At 40.3% G+C, this 19,266-nt stretch overlaps 1 protein-coding gene across 2 annotated transcripts in view; it reads left to right on the plus strand.

The window, feature by feature from the left end:
- Positions 1-19,266, plus strand: part of PLXNC1 (plexin C1) — a 73,091-nt gene that overhangs the window by 34,828 nt on the left and 18,997 nt on the right. For both annotated transcript variants that reach the window (XM_072865342.1, XM_072865352.1), the window contains 10 exons: positions 387-474; positions 1,382-1,588; positions 1,704-1,895; positions 5,399-5,498; positions 6,538-6,639; positions 7,027-7,130; positions 10,875-10,916; positions 11,409-11,533; positions 12,098-12,296; positions 13,689-13,835. In XM_072865342.1, coding sequence (XP_072721443.1) covers positions 387-474; positions 1,382-1,588; positions 1,704-1,895; positions 5,399-5,498; positions 6,538-6,639; positions 7,027-7,130; positions 10,875-10,916; positions 11,409-11,533; positions 12,098-12,296; positions 13,689-13,835 — 1,306 coding nt within the window. The remainder of the gene's footprint in view (positions 1-386; positions 475-1,381; positions 1,589-1,703; positions 1,896-5,398; positions 5,499-6,537; positions 6,640-7,026; positions 7,131-10,874; positions 10,917-11,408; positions 11,534-12,097; positions 12,297-13,688; positions 13,836-19,266) is intronic.

Here is a 19,266-nt window from a genome sequence, read left to right on the forward strand (position 1 = left end):
AGGCAAGAATTAAGCACAGGCGAGGCTGCTCTGGGGCAGTGAAATACCATGTCTTCAAGACAGAATACTAAATCACGGTCTAGTTCTTTGGCTGCATGAATAGAAAACAAGGTGGAGAGTCCCTGAAAAGGAGTATGCATGTGTATGCTATCAAGTCATTTGGTTTTGTGGTAGCAAAAGCATGTACCATTACATTATGAGGAAAGAAAGGAAGTACACTATATAGCTCAAATTATCTTGTCCTGCAGTTTGACTTTATTATATTGGCTGCTACCGAAGCAAAATGCATATAAGTAGTTTATTCACAGCTGAAGCCTTAACGCAGGACTAATCTGTGGTAAAACAGATAATATTAACCTCCCTTCCTCCCCTGTTTTTTTTTACAGTGGTGGTCGCAAAATTACTACGATTGGTAGAAATTTTAATGTGGTGGACAGTGTGATTATTTCAGATGACCAGAGATCAAACCTCACCGTAAGTCTTAATCTCCTTTACAATACCAAATAGAGGTCTCTTAAGGGATTAGGTTTTATTCCTAAGGTTTCAGGAGGATCTCAAAATTTTTCAAATACTTGCAGGCACACATCAGTCAGCCTACTGAAATAAATATGACCACTTGTAGGATTACAGTTGCACACATTCTCAGTACAGGATCATGGATACACATAAGCTACTCTCCTGCATAATTCCCTGAGCCTTTTTTCTATGCTCTAGCGACTTGCTCCAAATTTGTCCTTTTGAGCCTCCCCAGCCTCCATATATGGGTCTGTTGGAGGAGGGGGTGGTGTACTTCTCTCTGGCTTTGTGTTGGGAACCCAAATGGTGCCACTGCCTCAGCAAGGGGCGGGAGACTGGAGCCGAGTTTGGGACGAAACCCTTCCTCCGAGGCTGTGAAAAGGTGGGCACCCTGTTGCCTCCTGGGCTTGCAGCACAGAGACCAGAAAACAGCAGCACCGCTCCATGGCGTAACCAATGGGGTGACTGTAGCAACAACCCTCTATCAGGAGTTAAGTTGGGGAGAGCCCAGCTGGGGTGCTGGGGAGCTTGTCCTGCTCTTCTCTTGTCACCTGCATTGAGGGGAAGGAAGGAGAAATCACTGTCACTATTCCTGTCTCACTGCAGGAAATAGCTGCCTTAGCAGTGTGCGATCTGCCTTAAAGCAGCATGCAGAGTGTGTTATAAATGTGCTTAAAGGGAGACACAAGCTCAACACAGAAACTTTCCCAGCTGCTCTGCATGCACCCTGATCGCAGAGAAGAGGTTTAGCAGATATCTATGTGAAGTCAGGAAGATGTTAAAATTATTTTGAGTGCCTCTGTTTGTAATTGTACCCACTGTTGAGTGCTTAATGACTGTTACAGCTTTGCTATTGCATTTCTAGGTCTCTAGGTGTCTTGGAAATGAATCTGAATATCATTACTTAACACCAAGCCTGAGCCATGCAACAGAGGGTAAAGTTGTTGATATGATGTTAAAAGTGGAAACTACCTTTATACCATGTGTCAAATTACACTATCACCCTGACCCAGTGTTCATTAACTATCAGCTGCACACTGAGCTGGATCCTGATCTAGAATTAAAAATATATGTAAGTTTGAAAGTAATAAACTATAATTCCTTATTTAAAATAGTCATTGGGGATCATTTTACTTCTTCTTACTGTATTTATTGACTGTTTATTATCTTCAATTTTTTCCCTCTAGAAAGAAAATGACAACTTGAATATTTCTAAAACTGAGGTAGAGGTTTATCTGTCATATATGAATGGTACACAGACCAAAACGATACCGTTCAGTGTCCAAAATATTACCAAAAAACCAGACCGTAGCACCATACTGTGCAAATTCAAAAGGGAAGGAACAGACAAGATTGACTTTTCCACAGTGAAAGTTTTTGTAAGTAGAATTCCCTTTTGTTGCAATTTAACAATGTTTGGATGTTTATGCAAAGGTAGTAAAATGTAGCATTAATGCTCTGGTCATGAATATTCTTTATAGAGGGAGGAACTGGATGCATTTTTTGTTCTCCTGGTACTTGGTAGTCCAGTTATCTTCCTCACATCTAAGCATGCCTGCCTAGCTTAAGTACCATGAACAGTACTGAGTTCATTTACTGTCTGGTTACTGCTGTGGTGTCAGAGGTAGGCTTTGCAGTCCAAGCTGAGCTCACTGCTGCTCAGCTCCAGGAAAGTGGTAGCTTGTCAGACCTCTAGCTGCAGCACAGACATTGATAAAGCATCACTGGCTCCAGGAGAGCCCCTCATCTTAGATCTGTAAGCAATCTGCTGCTGCAGTGTGGCCATGAGGAAAAGGGTTGTGTCTTCCCATTCACTTTTACCCACTAAAGTAGATAAGGATCTTGAACAGTGTATAGTGATCACCACTAAGACAGAATAGAAGGCATTTCTGGATGAAAAAGAGGATAAAATTCAGCGTGCACCAGGGAGGCCAAAATGCTGTGAACACATGGCATAAAGCCAGCCCCAAATATAAGAACATTAGCATGGATGTCAAAGCTAAATGGCAGCTTAAGATATTTGCTCCATGAATAAGATGAAGATATGAATTTTTTAAAAAGCAATCATCACCATTTATGAGGGAGAAAAATGATGCCAGACTCTTATTGCAGTATATGGTGGTATAAAACCGAAATAACTCTATTGACTTCAAGGCATATGGCTCATAGTAAAGATTAACGAAGCTATTCTCAATTTCATATCACTGTTAACTGATCCCCCATCTGTGGATCCTGCCGTCTGAGCCAGTTATGGCATGGAAGAGCCTTTCTGAGATTGGTGTTGCATTTAAATATTAACGTTGCCTTGCAATATCACATGCTCATCCTGCAAGCTTCATAGGAGTGACGGTCACAGAAAGGTCACCACTTTGCTAAGGCAAATCAAATGCAATAGTTATAATGTAACATTTCAATTGTAGTACCTTAGAATTATTTTTTCCAACATCAAGAAAAATGTAAAAGTAGGAAATCATCACGTGTTTTTTCAATGTTACAAATAAATCATCATAGAAGAAGTAGGGCCACTCTGAAGAAAGGATAAGCTGGGTATAAGAGATAGGTATGGCCCAAGAATAAACATATCTCTTACTTTAGTCTTCAGGAAGAAAGAGGTTATTGAGTGTGGGGTCAAAGACAGGATGGTCAGTCCAAATGGAGGTGTCAAAGCAGAAAATGCCATTCTTGTGACAGAAGCAAGATTCAGATAGATCAAGGGGCTCAAGACAGCTGTAACAGGATCATTCCCATCACAACACTGAGAAAGAACTGGCACATGATATTGTAGGCTTATTAGGAAAGATTTTAAATAAAACTGTAGAGTCAGGAGAGGTACTGTATGACTGGAGAGCAGCAAATATAAAACCAGTATTTAAAAGAAAAAAACATAACTAGGCAAATAAAGGCTTGCTGATTTAATCCCAGCTCTGTGTAAAGCTTTATAATGTATTTTGAATGACGGACTCATGAAAGGCCTGGAGGTAAATGGAAAATGGGATAATTGTCAACTTCTTTTTAATAAAAGCAGATTATGCTAGAAACCTTTATTTGGTAAGATGAGTGATTTCCTCAACAACAAAAAAGTGGTAGATCACATGTACCTGGAAGTCATTCAGTAAACTACTTAACATGGTGATTATGAAGACGCTAGAGATTAAAAAAACTGGATGCTGTGTATGGGGAGCTGACTCTGGGCAATGTTGATTTTCATACAGATATTATTTAATATCACTAGTGACTTGAGCACAAAAATAAGGCATGCACTAATAACATTTGCTGATGATGTAAAGCTCAGAGGCATTACCAGTCCAGAGGAGGTTTTATAATGTCATGCAGGAAGAATGAAATGAATTTAGGAAGAGGAATTGGATGAAATCAGATGTACCTTATTTAGTCCATGATTCATAAGCAAGATAAATAAAAGATAAGGAAAGAAATGGGGCCACTGAGTAGGAAGGTTATGGTGAAGATTAAAGATAATCTAAGTATGAACAAAAAATTAAATGAATGCTTTGCCTCAGTTTTTAGTAAGCAGGGATGAGTAACAGGAATTTCTGCTTTAGGAATGCTTTGGTTGGACATGACAAGTGGAGAAAGTCAGGTGTATTAGGCACGGGGCGATTAATGTATTTAGCCACCAATGTGTTTCAGCCTTAGAAAAGGCAAATGGGATCCTAGGAAGGCTCAGACCGAAAGTACTTTGTATAGGAACTCTGAAAACACATAAACAACTGAGGAAAAAAATATATTTGATGGAGGAAATAGGTCTGCTGTGTCTTCTGTTCTTTGTAGCCCCAGAAATACAAAGGCTGTGTCCTTTCAGCCCTGTGGGGTTTCTTTGCTTGCTCATGTCTGTGTAGCTGCAATGTGACTACCCAGCTGGCAGTGTCCAGCTGCCCTGGCTGCTCACCTCCTGTGACAAGGCAGTGATTGAAATCACCCGATCTCTGCCTTCCCTGCTGTAACCCAAAATAATTTCAACCCAACTCTCCTTTTCAATTATCTCAGGCTGATTTATATCCCTGGCACTTGGTGGTATTCTTTTTCTGTGTCAAAGCGTATTTTTACTTCTAGTCTGCTTATAGTCTTAGCTACCCTTTATTTATGTGCTTTCACAATCCTCTTTGAGATCCTCTGTGAAATTTCTTCTGCCATAATTATCAGTGGTGAATGCCTCAGTTTGGCATCTGGCAGACTTCAGCACTTTCCTGTATTCCTGAGAATTGATGCCTGTCCTGCCTTTGACAAGCCCAGTGGCTGTTGGGGATGTTGTACATGTATTGTATGTTGTATTTGTTCTTAAGCGGACCTTCAGGAACACCCTACATCCTACATAAAGAGGTTGAAACTTCTGCAAAGAAATAGGGAAGAGGGCTGTGGGCCAGGCGTCTATCAAAAATTTTACTTCCCTCATTATTAGCGTGAGTCTTATCTTACTTTTCTGCTCAGCAGAGTAACACTGTGAGTGCAAAGGAATGTTTTTAACTGTCAACACATGCCTTCCTCACTTCAAAATGCCAGGAAGTTTAGCAGCGATTCTGAAGTGCATGAGCCACTTGGCCAGCTGGAGGCCAGATCTTGCCATTCGTTTGAGGGCTCTAGTTTGCAGTGAGAGCAATGGCAAAATTTGGTGCTGCATGAGGACCTCCCAGATTTTTATCTTGTCACGGTTCTGTTATCCTGCTTAAATATCAAATACAGTAAAAGTTAAGTTTGTGTTGGTTCACATATGTTTTCCTGAATTGCTGCTGTCTTCCCAATAATCTGCAGAACAAGGGTCCGTTATATGCCTCAAATACATGATCTTTTTTTTATACATTAAATGTCATTTTAAGTACTGTTATAATACCTGTCCTCTATTAACACAGCCATTGTTTTTCTTCAGGTCAGATTAGGAAATTTTGAGCACGAAGTCAAACCAACATCATCACACATTTATTTATATGTTCTTATTTTGCTCCCTATTGTGGTGGGTGTCATTATAGGTAAGTACAATAATGTGTTTTCAGTTTTTGACTTGCTGAAGGGTATCATGATGACACCTAAACACATACACATACACACATACATGTTTGGGACTGTCAGTCAGTCTGGTGGTTTTCCTCTGTTCCAAGTAAGAGTGGACAAAGTTAACTGGTCTGGTGGTGAAGTCCATCTTGTCTAACTACAGCATGTTCCAAGACAGTGGTTTTGGCTGTTCTGCTGGAATTGCTCACCACCATTTAGTGAGGCAAGCCACAGGACTGACATCCTTGTGTCACAACTTGGACCTTTGCAGCAGTCAGAGCTGGTCTCCCCTCCTGTCCCTGGGGCGGATGTTCCCTAACAAACTGCTTATCCTCAGGCAGTGTTTGTGGTGTTTCTGCTCAGTCTCATTTGGATCATTCATGAATTTGTAGGTCATTACTAAATTAAGGGGGGTAAATAGTTATCCCCTCCTCTTTTTGTCACTCCTTTTTTCTGAATGTTTTGACCTGGTTATATATTTGATAAATTTCCATTTATTGTAATAAGTTTAGGGGTTTGTTCTTTTCTTTGGTTGAGTTTCTTTTTAAAAAGTGCATTACGTTTACAGGGATCATATCTCATGCCTTTACTCTCTCAAAATAAGCTTTACAGAAGTTAACAATTTGGAAATGGATTTCCTGTTCAAAACAACTGTTTTTCCTGTTTAATCAGTACTACTTTAAGTAGGTTGCTAGTAGTAGGAATGGTTGTTAGATTCTGTGTCTCACTGTGCAGGTTGTATATAGCAGGGTGTGCTGTACTTTCAAATAAAGTTGGATTGATAATTCTAAGACCTTGTTAAAAGGAATGGTTTTTATTAAACATTGGGGTTTAGATCCAGATAACTAGGGCTCATGGGTACTAGCACACTGACAACAGTAGAAACAGTAATCCTCCTGGAGAGTACAAGTGTATATTAATCTTTCTGTTTCTTAAAATAATATTAAAATATGTCTTGTGTAGGGGTTGTGTGTTCTGCAATTTCTGTACTCAGAATCTTTTTTTCTTCCTTTTTAGCGGCATTCATAGTTACTAGATACAAATCCAAAGAGCTAACTCGTAAACAGAGTCAGCAACTTGAACTTCTGGAATATGAGATTCGGAAGGAAATCCGCGAGGGTAGGTCTAAAGAGCTTTATAGAGCTAAAGTACAACATAATTTCTGAACTGAAACTGTCAAGAAGCTCACATTATATAAACATTTTAATTTTAGAGCTGTTAGAATATTTTTGTGTTGTATCAGATTTCCTCTTTAATGTTGGTGTGCACTGCAGTAGCAGATAGCACTGAGCTAATAGGATTGCATGAAATATTTCCTTCAACGGAAGTGGGGAAAAAAAAATGGATTGGTACTTTCGCGCTCATAAGAGCTTCAGCTAGAAAAACAACTCCTCTTCCCTGAAAACTGTTTTTAAGGAACATCTATTGGGGCCAAGCTATAATTGTGAAGATGATTTTGTGTCAACTAAACTAACTCTCTGGGTGGGGAGGGGGGTGCTTTTTCAGGATTTGCTGAACTGCAGATGGATGAATTAGACGTGGTGGATAGTTTTGGAACCGTTCCCTTCCTTGACTACAAACACTTTGCTCTTAGAACTTTCTTTCCAGAGGTAAATGTTTACAAGTCTTTCAGTTGTCAGCCCTGCCTAATAATGAAAAAGCTAGGAAGGTCACGATCAAATAACTCAAGTAAATACTACACAGTAATTGCACATTGTTTTCACAAGAAACTTTTCTTAAATCAAGAATTACCAAAGAACACTTAAGGCTGTAGTCTCTATATTTAACCAAGCCTAAATGCCGTAGGTAAAGCACCGTTGTTGAATTTTCAAGGGTTGTGTGTGCATCCATTTCTTTTTTGCCCAGCCTCACTAAGCTGCTTGCCTTTCAGGCCATCCTAACTAAGCTATAATTTATCCATTGCTTTTTTTTATTCTCATGCTTTCACTTTCCATGCTATAGCTAATTAAAGTAACAGTCAGGCTAGCTAACATGCTAGCTAACATCATGACACTTCCTAATTAGACTTGTGGGATGAAGAAATGGCTCTAAGGTCGTGCTGACTTTCTACTCCGAGCTGCTGACAGAAATGGTAAGACCTTGATTCAAAGGAGCGCAGGTCAAATGCTTAAAAATTACATAAGTACTTAAGTGCTGTCCAGTTTAGAGGTGGATATTTTCATTGTTCTTTGGAGCAGTTTGTGCCACTGCGTCAGAGGACCGAAGAGACCTTCTCTTGAATGTTTTATTTCTCTTGCTATTTTTTTGCATATATGGCACATTATGATGCTGATAAGTGCATTTGCCACAGCTTTCAAAATTATATCATGATGTTAACCAGTGCTTACCGACATTTACTAATTGGCAGAAGCTGTGATCTCAGCTGCTGATATCTTGCTGTGTAACTGACACCAATGAGTAGAAACCCTAGTTAGTGCTATGGTGTTTTAGGGTATAGCTGGTAGGTATGCAAATTATCTACTAGTCTTCATGTGTTACTCATCACTGCTGTGGCGCAGTCTTGCAGTCTTATCTGCACACTGCTTCACTTTATTGCCATGTGTGATCCCACTAAAAGCTCATTGTGATAAAGTTAAACACATATGATAGTGCAGAATCAGGACCTTTTTTTGTATATCACCAAATACCAGATACTAAGGCAGAATATTATTTAACAGTTACATGTGCATAATCTTTGTACACTTTGAGTACAGTTCTCACACCAAAGGAAACTGGGTATGTCTCCTCTGGTACTGCTGTGATGCCCCCAGTCTAATTTGTATGGGATCACTAGGAGGTTTGAAGAAAGTGGACCAAGGAAACCTTACTTTCTGCATCTCTTTCCTTTCAGTTTGTTTTGTTGCCAGGCATATTAGCATTAAAATAGTGGTTTTATTTTTAGGAATATATCTTTTCCTAGTGATAGTCCCCTGTCAAAACAGTAACAATCTGTAGAAGCTGTCTGGATGGAAATGCTTTGCTTTATGCAAATAAAAAGGAAAGAAAAAAAGGCACGAAGTCTGCCACTCTGTTGCATTATGTGAGGTCAGAAAGGGAAGGGCTCCTGTTTTGCCTTGGCGAGTCTCATGCTGCTGCGCATCCTGGAAATGATTCCAGTTAGATTTTGTCTCAGTTTGAAATACTGATACCACTGATACATGCGGTGCCAGGCAAGTTATTTAATGTATCGTGTATCAATTTTTCATGCTAAGTACTTGTCGTTTACATTGCAGGAGTGTCCAAACATGCCTTGTGCTGTATGAATGTGGTAGGAGAGCAGTGCTCTTACTGAACAAATATTACAGATTAACAGAGAAGGCGATGGGGTAGTAGATTGCAAGCAAGTGTCAGAAAGGTTGACAGAAGGGTCGAAGTGACAAACCACCACTTCCCTCACTAATCTCATGTGTTTGAATGATGCCTGTATTGTACTCTTTCTGCCTTCCAGTGTGTTTGATGGGCTTTGTCTCATCTAATCTAAGCTGTTTAAACATGACATCAAAGTACAGTGATGGACCCCATCTTCATTTTGAGCTTCTAGCTTCCCGCTGCTTCAATTTTCTATATTTAATCTGGCTTGATAGCTTTTGTTTTGTGCTTAATGCTAGTAGGTGTTAAATGGATGTTACATCTATTCTTAAAATATTCCTTATGTTCAGCGTGATTTTTGCTTTACTTGTTAAATTTGGATTATTATTTCTGTTTTCCCTCAATTTCCCACATTGATTGGTTTAATGCTACCATTCTAGCTCCCTGTTCATAAGCATTTTTAACCTTTAACGTGGTTCTGGTTGTTTCACTCTGGGTGTGTGTGTTTTATTGGTAGGTGGTGTTAGGGGTGCTGAAGAAGTTCTGGAAAAATGGGAATAGCCAGTGGAGGAAGAAGAGTATGGTAGGGGAGAAGAGAACAGGAGGCATGAGGAAAGGGAGGAATGAAAAATCAGATACGTAGGTGAAAAATTAGATGTGAGCTGGCAACATGCGCTTGCAGCCCAGAAAGCCAGTCGTACCCTGGGCTGCATAAAAAGAAGCGTGGCCAGCAGGTCGAGGGAGGTGATTCTGCCCCTCTACTCTGCTGTCATGAGACCCCACCCAGAGTACTGCGTCCAGCTCTGGGGTCCCCAGCACAAGAAAAACATGGACCTGTTAGAGCGGGTCCAGAGGAGGGCCACGAAAATGGTCAGGGGGCTGGAACACCTCTCCTATGAAGAAAGCCTGAGCAAGTTGGGGTTGTTCAACCTGGAGAAGAGAAGGCTCTGGGGACACCTTATTGCTGCCTTTCAGTACTTAAAGGGGGCTTATAAGAAAGACAGAGAGAGACTATTTACCAGGGCCTGTAGTGACAGGACGAGGGGCAATGGTTTTAAACTGAAAGAGCGTAGATTTAGATTAGATATTAGGAAGAAATTCTTTAGGATGAGGGTGGTGAGACACTGGAACAAGTTGCCCAGAGAAGCTGTGGATGCCCCACCCCTGGAAGTGTTCAAGGTCAGGTTGGACAGGACTTTGAGCAACCTGATCTACTGAAAGATGTCCCTGCACATGGCAGGGGGTTGCACTAGATGATCTTTAAAGGTCCCTTCCAACCCAAACCATTCTGTGATTCTATGATTCTATAAGGGAACTAGAGGCTGCCAGCATCACAGATAAAGCAGGTGACAGTAAGTGTTACTCATGTGAATTTTTTGCTCAAGGGTGCTGCTTTGGGAACATGCAGCTGTGTTGGGACCTTACAGGCTGTAAGAGTCAGACAAGAGGCATTGACAAGGTATTTGACAACTGGAGGCTTCCCTTTATTGTGAGAGCTTTTGCTAGGACTGGATGTGTGGTGGCACCTGTGCCTCTCTGGAGACTGACAGCATGGACCTCCTGGAGAGTTCATTAGTGAACATTCATAAAGTGCATTGAAATGAATGGAGGCAGATGAACTCGAGTGTCACTCTGTTACAGAAACCCCATATACCAAAGGCTATCATTGCCATCCAAGAAGGATGCAGCCTACAGCACCCCTTGCACACCAGCACATTTGCAGATGAGGGTAATAAACAGCTTTTCGTGCGGAGCGTTAGTTGACTGCTTTGCTAGTGCAGCTCAGCAGCATAGAGTAACACACACAGTAACACTGAAGTGAATACCAGGTCATGTTTGAGAGTTCACTTTTCAGTGAACGTTGGCAGCACCTTTGCAGAAGTTACTGTGTAGAGTTTTTATATTGTAGCCACATTAGAAGGCAGCATTTTCATTGTTTTATTTCAAGTTGTATGCCATCAGGAACATGCTTGGCGTGTTTAATGTACATGTATTAGAAACTTTTGGTATACGTAATGATAAATATCACCTGTCTTATATTTTAGTCAGGAGGCTTTGCATCCATCTTCAGTGAAGACATGCCACAGGTAAGTTGATGTAGCGTGATATGCCTTAATTAATAAATATTTTTTCAAGAGTGATTGTATCCCTTATCTCGGTGTTGTCCTAGAACACATCAGATGGCATTTTCAATATGTTCCCTTTCCCCCATGAGGAGGGTTACACGGATTTATGTATAAAAAGAGTTTGATAAGTAAGATGCTGTTACCCAATGTATATTATTAATTATTTAAATAAAATAAACAGAATCTAGTCATGTAAATGACAGGAAAACTTAACTATTGGCATTACTTTGTGTATATGACAGAAAATGTATGCTCCGCATGTGTGTACTCTGTGTTGTACACAAACGCAAATACTCTTCGGTAAAATCCTGAGACCCATGAAATAAATGCAAAATTTGCACTGGTTTGAATGAGGCCAGGATCTTATCCCATATGTTGCTTACCATTTTTCTGAGCATTAAGAATCCATCATAGCCAAACTACAGTTTGCTTATTTTTGTTTAACTATTCCAGAGCAGAGACCAAACGAGCAAGGATGAAAGCTTCAACATGTTGCATGCTTTAATTTGTAACAAGAACTTTCTTGTTACTCTCATTCACACCCTTGAAAAGCAGAAAAATTTCTCTGTGAAAGACAGGTATAGTATGATTATGCTTATCATCTTCAAGACAAAGAATTAGCAGGAAAAAACATGGATTGTGGCACACAAATGTAATTTCTACTTCTTGCAAAACAAGCTTGCATTACTCCAGAGCATTTTTCCATCTTCTCCATCTGCACACACTGAGGAAGAAAAAACATTGCCATTAAAACAAGCCACTAAAGAGAAATCAGAATGTTTGTACATGTAAACAAAGAGGCAAAGGAGCAGGAAAACTCACTTCAAAACTGTAAACACTTTCTGCAGTTAGATCAACAGTTCTACAGTTTAGAAATGTTCTGTCACTGAAGCAGGTGTTGTTCGGCAGAATTAAATTTAGAGACACAAATTCTGTGTTTAAAAAATAATCACAAGAGCAGATGGACTCGCATTTTTTATATTTTTGTAGAGATCAGTGGACAGTTTCTGTGCCTGAGGAGGAAAAACTTAGGATATGAACTGCACTAAAGTGTGTTTCATTTATTAAAGATGACTGGGAAGAAAAATTCCAGATATTATAGCATTGGTTTTTGTTGTTTGTTTGTTTGTTTTTTTAAACAGGTGCTTGTTTGCATCCTTCTTGACTATTGCACTACAAACTAAGCTAGTTTATCTAACCCATATTTTGGAAGTGTTGACAAAGGACTTGATGGAGCAATCAAGCAATGTACAGCCTAAGCTCCTGCTCAGACGAACTGAATCTGTGGTAGAAAAATTGCTGACAAACTGGATGTCTGTCTGCCTTTCTGGATTTCTCCGGGTATGCATACATCTTTTCACTACGTAAGATACGCAAAGAATTTTTTTAACTGATTTCTTCCTTAGGAATTGTTAGAGGGATCAGTTTAAAGCATTCGATCTAACATTTAACATTATTAATGCCCGCTCTTCTAGTTTAGGTGACTTAGCTAGCTATCATCAATGGGATGTAGGAAAAGAGCACGTCTGTAAGCAATGATCATGCCATTCATTTGGCTGAGATTTGGGTAATTTTGTAATTCTAGCATATCCTTTTCTCATGTTAGACATTATTTCAGCTCCCTGAGGTGTATTGTGGTCATACTAAAAGACTGACACGCTTATTAAAATGCAGCTGTACCTTTCTATGCAAGCTGTTGGAAAGCTACCACGTAATGGACATTTAAGGAATACCATCTTTTGGAAAACTAAACTTCTTCCCAAACTTTTTAACCTCCAAACAGCATTGCAGATTTCAATAACTAAATGACTTCAAGTGGAAACAAAATAAACATTTTCTTTCATTTTACTGTTTGTTTATTTTAGCCCACTTGGTAGCACTTTGTTCTTGGTTTCAGTGCTTGGTTATGCTTCCTGTCTCTCACCGATGTGATGGTATCGCACTGTTGGTATCACTCATACCAGTCCTTGCATTAATACAGCAGCAGAATTTGAGGCTCAGCAGCTCACACCAGTTTCCTGAAACCCCAGGAGAGAGCCAAGGAGCTGTCAGAGATCTGTTCTCGATACACCAGTCATCTTTACAGAGCTGTGCTAGTGAGATGCTTTAGCCAGGCTGCAGGAATGGTGTCATGTGGAAACAAAGATCCATCCTTCCTTTCTCAGGTGCTTTCCTGAAGCCTGGCGTTCAGGCAGGAGAGGGAAGCCCCAGTTTCATTCCCTCTTGCGCTGATACACCAGTGTATGTCCCCCCACCTTGCTCCCAAGGCATTTTTTCAGGGACAAGGGGAGACGCCAATTTGAAAGGAAACGTGTTAGCTTGTTTTCTCACAAGACTGAAAAAGGAGGAAATAGCTGAAGTATGCGTGTGAACACATGCACGTCTCCCCCCCCACCCGCTCTTTGGTGGAACTAGGAAGCGTCTGCCAGGTGGAGTAGGAGCAGCTTGTCTGTAGTGTGCTTGTGCACAGCAAGGGGCTGTGAGCTATCTTGCCACACACTCCAGCTGTCCCTTGCTATTTGCATGAGACTTTCACACTGAAAAGCAAAGGAAGGAGGTTAAACAAATAACTAGATAAATCTGCTCAGAGGGATTTTCTTTTCTAATTGCAAGATAACAAGTTAGTTAAAAGGAAATAACTTAATTTGTTACACTTGATTATTTTCTAGTTATTCATGCCCATTTAATGATTACAAAAATAAACATGTTCCTTGTGTTTGTTTCATGTCCTAGGAGACAATTGGTGAACCTTTCTATTTGCTAGTGACAACCCTCAATCAGAGGATAAACAAAGGACCTGTTGACGCAATAACTTGCAAAGCCCTGTACACGCTTAACGAAGACTGGCTGCTGTGGCAAGTGTCTGAATTCAAAACAGTGGTATGTTTGCCAGTTTGTGTTCCCTCCAAACATGGACAACTACAATGTTTTTGCTTTTTCTAGGAATCTAAATTAAGGCTCTTAGACACTAAGGTGATGGTTAAGTACCCAGATAACAAAATAGTTATTGCTGACAAAGTTTCAAAACGCAATAGATTTTAACTAGCTGGTATTTCACCAATATACATTTCACAAATAGCACTCACTCCTTGCTTCACAGCATGCCTTAATCGCCAAAGGTTAGGTTTAATGAAGTCTTAGGGTATTAAAATTCCTTCTTATTTTAGAATGTACTACAAAAATATAAACATATGCTTAGGATTTAAGGTAAATTACACTTTTCCAATGAATGAAAGAATGGAATGCAGAGGTTTTATTTCTCTGTTGTGTTTACTTGTGGCTAATCTTCAGGCAGCAATAATTTGCTGTGGGATTCCATGTTATGAGCTCCAAATTAGTTCCAAATTAGCAAGGTTACAGTGTGGTGGATTTTAATTAGCTGCTTGGTTAAAAACAAGGTATCTGGGAAGCCTAGTTTCTGAACTTTACCATAGATTTCTTGCCTTTCTCAAAGTAACTACAAAGTGCTTCCTATTTTACAGTTATACCCAGAATTCTTTGAAACCTGGAATTCCCTTACTGATTGTCATTCTGACACTGAGGGGAGAAGGGACAGCAAGGAATATTGCACTTTGGAGCATGTAAAAATTGTGACTTTTTGAGTAGGAGGTCTGAAAAAGGTTTTCAGAATAACCAGAGCACTTTTTTCCCAGAATTTCCAAGTGATTTTGAGTCTGGGAACTTAAAAATCTGCATTTTCAGTCATTTCCGTAGCTTCCTTGGTTCTTAACCCCTGGCTTCCTGTCGGAGTTACCAGACACACACAGGAGTATGAGAAGTGACTGAATAGTGGGCTTCAGAGCTTGGGAACAGAAACTGACAGGGCAGGAACTGCCCTGGCAGGGACACTGCAAGTGCTGGTGGCTTTGGAGGAGAATTTAGTCCTTTTCAGAGCCCATATCCTGAGCCTTAGGTAGGGCTGGAGCTTCCAGGTCTGCCCATCTTCCATTTTTGCAGCAAGAACCTGGAGGTCCTAAGATGCCATATACTGGAGTAGACTACATGACCCTGGAAATTTTGGCTGGTCAGCAGTCCGTTGGACTTAGCTCACTGGCTCAGCTCACTGAAATGACAACCTTTCTGAATTGTCATTTTCTGCTGAAAGCTCTTGGACTGACAAATTTATAGTCAAATCTTCTTACAGTTATTTACAAAGCTGTTGTTGGAAGCTTCATTTGGAAGCTTCAAGCTAAGTTACCACAGTGTGCATTTAGAAAGGAAATTTGTGACTAAAAATTAAATGCATAATACCGTATCCTTGGTTTCCTTGTTTGTGCGCTGCATTCTGGCATGCATTTAGGATCCAGGGTAAGTTTAAATATACTGCTGTATATAGCCATAGGATACAAAACTCAGGAGTTACTCAGAGCAACAATTTTCAAGCAAGCTCAATATGCCTGTTACTAGTAGACAGCACAGGAACATCTGGTCCTGTGGAATTGATTGACTTTTCTTATTTATAGCACAAATTCAAATTGAGAGCACCTTAGGGGGATAGCTGACTCTGAAACCACTGAACACTGCCTCAAATACTTTTCCCGGTGCTACTTCTGTGCATGCAGTCGCTGATAGGGTCTTGTGGGCAGCCTGCAGTGAAGAGGAGAGAGGGGAAGTGGTCCAAAGGATTCTGTATCAGTGGGGAAGGCTGTCTGCAGATGGATGAGGAAGTGAGAGAGCAGACAGCCTTTCTCAAACATTGTTTGCTGCCTTTGTACTTTGTATTCCTGCTTTTAAATAGGAGATAATGATACTGTTATAGGGTTAAGTCAGCTTTCCTCGCTAACGTCCAGCAGTTTATTGGACTTAGTTGAGAAGTGTCTGAATGTTCCCTTTAAAACCATCAGGAAAGGAGAGAGATTCCTGCAGTAAAATTACAGAGATGGAGCCCAAGGACTCTAGTTCTGGCTGGACAGGGAAACACTTTTGTTTGGTGTCTTGTCTAAGATTTACACTGGAAACTAAAGCTCTGCTGCGAAAGAGATTTAGGTGGAACAGTGAGGCTTTCTGGGCTGGGGAAGCAGGCCAGCTGTGCATGTTTTCTTTTGCAGAATAGCATTTAACAGGATGCTGAAGTGGAAGGACTCAGCTTTTCTTCTCTCACTAACACTGCTTCACATGCACTGCAATGACATGCAGGACCTGCGAGCGAACAGACAGGGAACCAAGCATTTTCTCCTTTATTTGGAAAAAAATTTCTGCCTAAAGGATTGCAGGTTTTTTTTTCTAAATGGAATAAATTCTGAGCTGAGTTTTCAAATGCATTTGCACATTTGCTCACTGTAGTTCCATTCTGAGTCTTGCAGTATTTTGTTGGTATTTTATTTTGCCCCTTTCCACAGCCCCACAGTAGCAGTACATTAAAACCTACCTGTCCAGAGCAAAGTACAAAAACACAGCCAAAAAGAGGGTGATAGAAAGATACTGAAGCACATCTGCAGACACTCAGTGTGCAGTTTTAAGCTGTGTAAGCACTTGAAGACGCAGGGATGCATCTGGTAGGGAGTTCAACTCTCAAATCAGTGGCAGGGCACAAACTCTGCATGCGAATCTCTCCTTTCAGGATTGAGACTTTAGTTCCAAACCAATAAAAGCAGGATATGGACAGGCTCCTGTAAATCAGGGGGAGCTCCACAGGTCTTCTCCTAAACACACCACTACGCAGATAAACTCTGGGGGCAGGAGAAGGAAGAAGCACTGGGCATAGAGAAAAAAGGAAGGACAGGAGAGATTTTCTAAAATTCAGGCCATTTGTAACAGGGAAAAAAGAGAACTGAGAAACATGTTGGTTTTGAATTGTATTAGAGCTGGCCCTTGGCTGGGCCCCATGCCTTTTTTAAAAAGGCCACGGACCTTGGGACCAGCCAACCCTGTACTGTTACCCCTCTCTGCTGGAAAGGGTCAGATATTGAACAGAGATGGGCTGCTGAAGTAAATACTCAAGCAGAGGAATTGAAGGAAAGATGCTTCTAAAAGCACTGGTCTAGTATGAGCTGAGGAGCTGTGTGGTTTCACACTGTGCTTATATTTGAGTATTGAGAAATAAAACTGCCTTGAAAGAGACATGGATGTGTTGCGGAGCCTTTTTGCAGGCTGAAGAAGCAAGCCTGCTTTCTCACAGACGGACAAGCAGCTGCCCCCCTCAGTGGATAATTTGCTCAATGACTGATGAAGAAGTGTGGTGCACAGCTGAGTGTTAGCATTTCACTGAAGTGTTTCATTTTAAATAGAAAAGCTACACAATGCCAGCCTGGCATGGGAGAAGTTCTTGGTGGAATCTCTCTTCTGGAAAAACAGGGGGGACTTCTTCATGTGGTAGACTTGGTGCTCTGGCATTCTTTTGAATAGTCACTTCTTATTTTAAAAAAGGGATTTGGGCTGTTGAATTCTTTGCTGAAATGAGTTTGCATTTTTAGATGGGAAGAAATGATCTCATTCACCTGTTCAGCCAACAACCTTTTATTGGAAGTGAAGCAAAGCCACATGGTGGAAGGTTGTTTAAAGTGTTCAACTGCTCTACAAGTTAAAAGAAGGGTGTTAAAAGAAGTGGGAGGGCTGTAAGGGAGTAAAGCAGAGCCAGGGAACCCAATTTCCTAATAAGACGCCATGGTTGTGGTATTATTAAGCACACTTTGTGAGAGATAAGGAAGCTATTAAAAGCATGTGACATATGGGGATTTTCGTCAGCAGAAAAGGACACAACAGCCCTTGCTAGGAAGCGAGCAGTGCAGATGTTGGCTACAGGAGAGTCTTCTGAATTAGATACGGATTGAGTACCATACTGTAGCATTGAAAGTACAACCCTTGCTTTGCATAGTGCCCATCTAGCCTAAATTTAACTCCTGTTACATTTTCTGTGATAATTTTTTAGCTGTTCTATAACCTCTTTATGGGTAACTATTCTGGCTGCTACAGAAGGATCATACAATCAATCTGATTTTTCCTGTTTATTGTATTTCATAGTCTGGGGGACAGGGGAGTAGGTTTAAGGCAGTTTTGTTGTGCTGTACATCATGGTGCTGTCTCCTTTACATAAATTCTCTAACTTTTACCAATCAAAAGTTTTTCTTGGTTTTTGCAGTCTGTCTGATAAATGGAAATATGCTTTGTTCAGATGCATAGCTGAATAGAGAACAGGGTAATGAATAAGAGCCCTTGAATATCCCCGATGATTTTTCTTTACTTCTAAGAGAATATGCTATTATAATATTTCTTTATTAAACCACATCTCATTTATTATCTGTTATGGTTATTAATAGCTTTACTAAATAATTAATTGTTTGAAATTCATTTTCAAGAAAACTACAAATCTGAAAAACCGTCTGTAAACATTGACTTCAAATGTCATTATTTCTGTCACTGCATGAGTGAAAAAATGTTTTGAAAATTTGTTCCTGTCTTTTAGCTAGGTTCCAAGCTAGTTCCTATACAGGTAGTTGCAGATGCTTGCCTTGTTCTCCTTAAGAAGCCTTTAGCAATTCTTGCAACCTGTGTTAAGCCTTTGCTGAAGAGCACTGTGACTTTGTGTTCCTAATCACGAATTTCTAGTGCATGAAGTCTCAACTCTAGATATTACTAGGTTGAACTACATGTCCTGTAATTTCCTCCTGAATCTTTCCCTAAGTTAACTTGTATTTTTGTTTCCTGTGATTAGAGCTTAGAAGAGGGCCTGATGATGTTTCCTTGTGATTTCCATGTGTCCTCCTGTGATTTCTCATAAATGTTTTCTGACCTTCAGACCTGATCATAAAAGGGCTTTCATAATTTTACAGTCATTTCTGACTCTTTTTCCAGTTCTACACTTTGTGTCTAAATGCAGTGATTGTGACTGTCAGCTTCTGATTAATGGTTTCTAAAGCCAGGGATTGTGCTGTCAGACAGGTTGAATCTGATTTATGAAAACTTCAGCTGCAGAGGGAAGACTTAATAATAATTGGCTTTCCTAGCTCCCCATCAATTGCTTCATCACTTAAGATTAACTTATGCAGAAAATCATATCAGCAAAACTGTCTGGCTCTCTTGGTTAGAGACTTGTATGCATTTAAATATTTCTTCCCATCTGACCACTTCTTTGAGTCGTGAAGTGTTATTATTATCCTCACATTGTGGATACTTTCGATTAAGGAGTCCATAAATGACTTGTATTCCACCTACATAAAGGACTGGACTTTTTACAGTCCTGTCATCCTACAATGAGTTGAGCGGGGATGGGAGGACTCTCACGTGCTAATAACTGAAGAGGCTGCACATTCATGTGCAATCTGTGTGAGAGCATGTGCTGAAAAGGAAATGCAGCAGAGAAAAAGACAGTTTC

The sequence above is a fragment of the Ciconia boyciana genome, chromosome 1 (assembly GCF_034638445.1).
Source record: "Ciconia boyciana chromosome 1, ASM3463844v1, whole genome shotgun sequence".
Classification (NCBI taxonomy): domain Eukaryota; kingdom Metazoa; phylum Chordata; class Aves; order Ciconiiformes; family Ciconiidae; genus Ciconia; species Ciconia boyciana.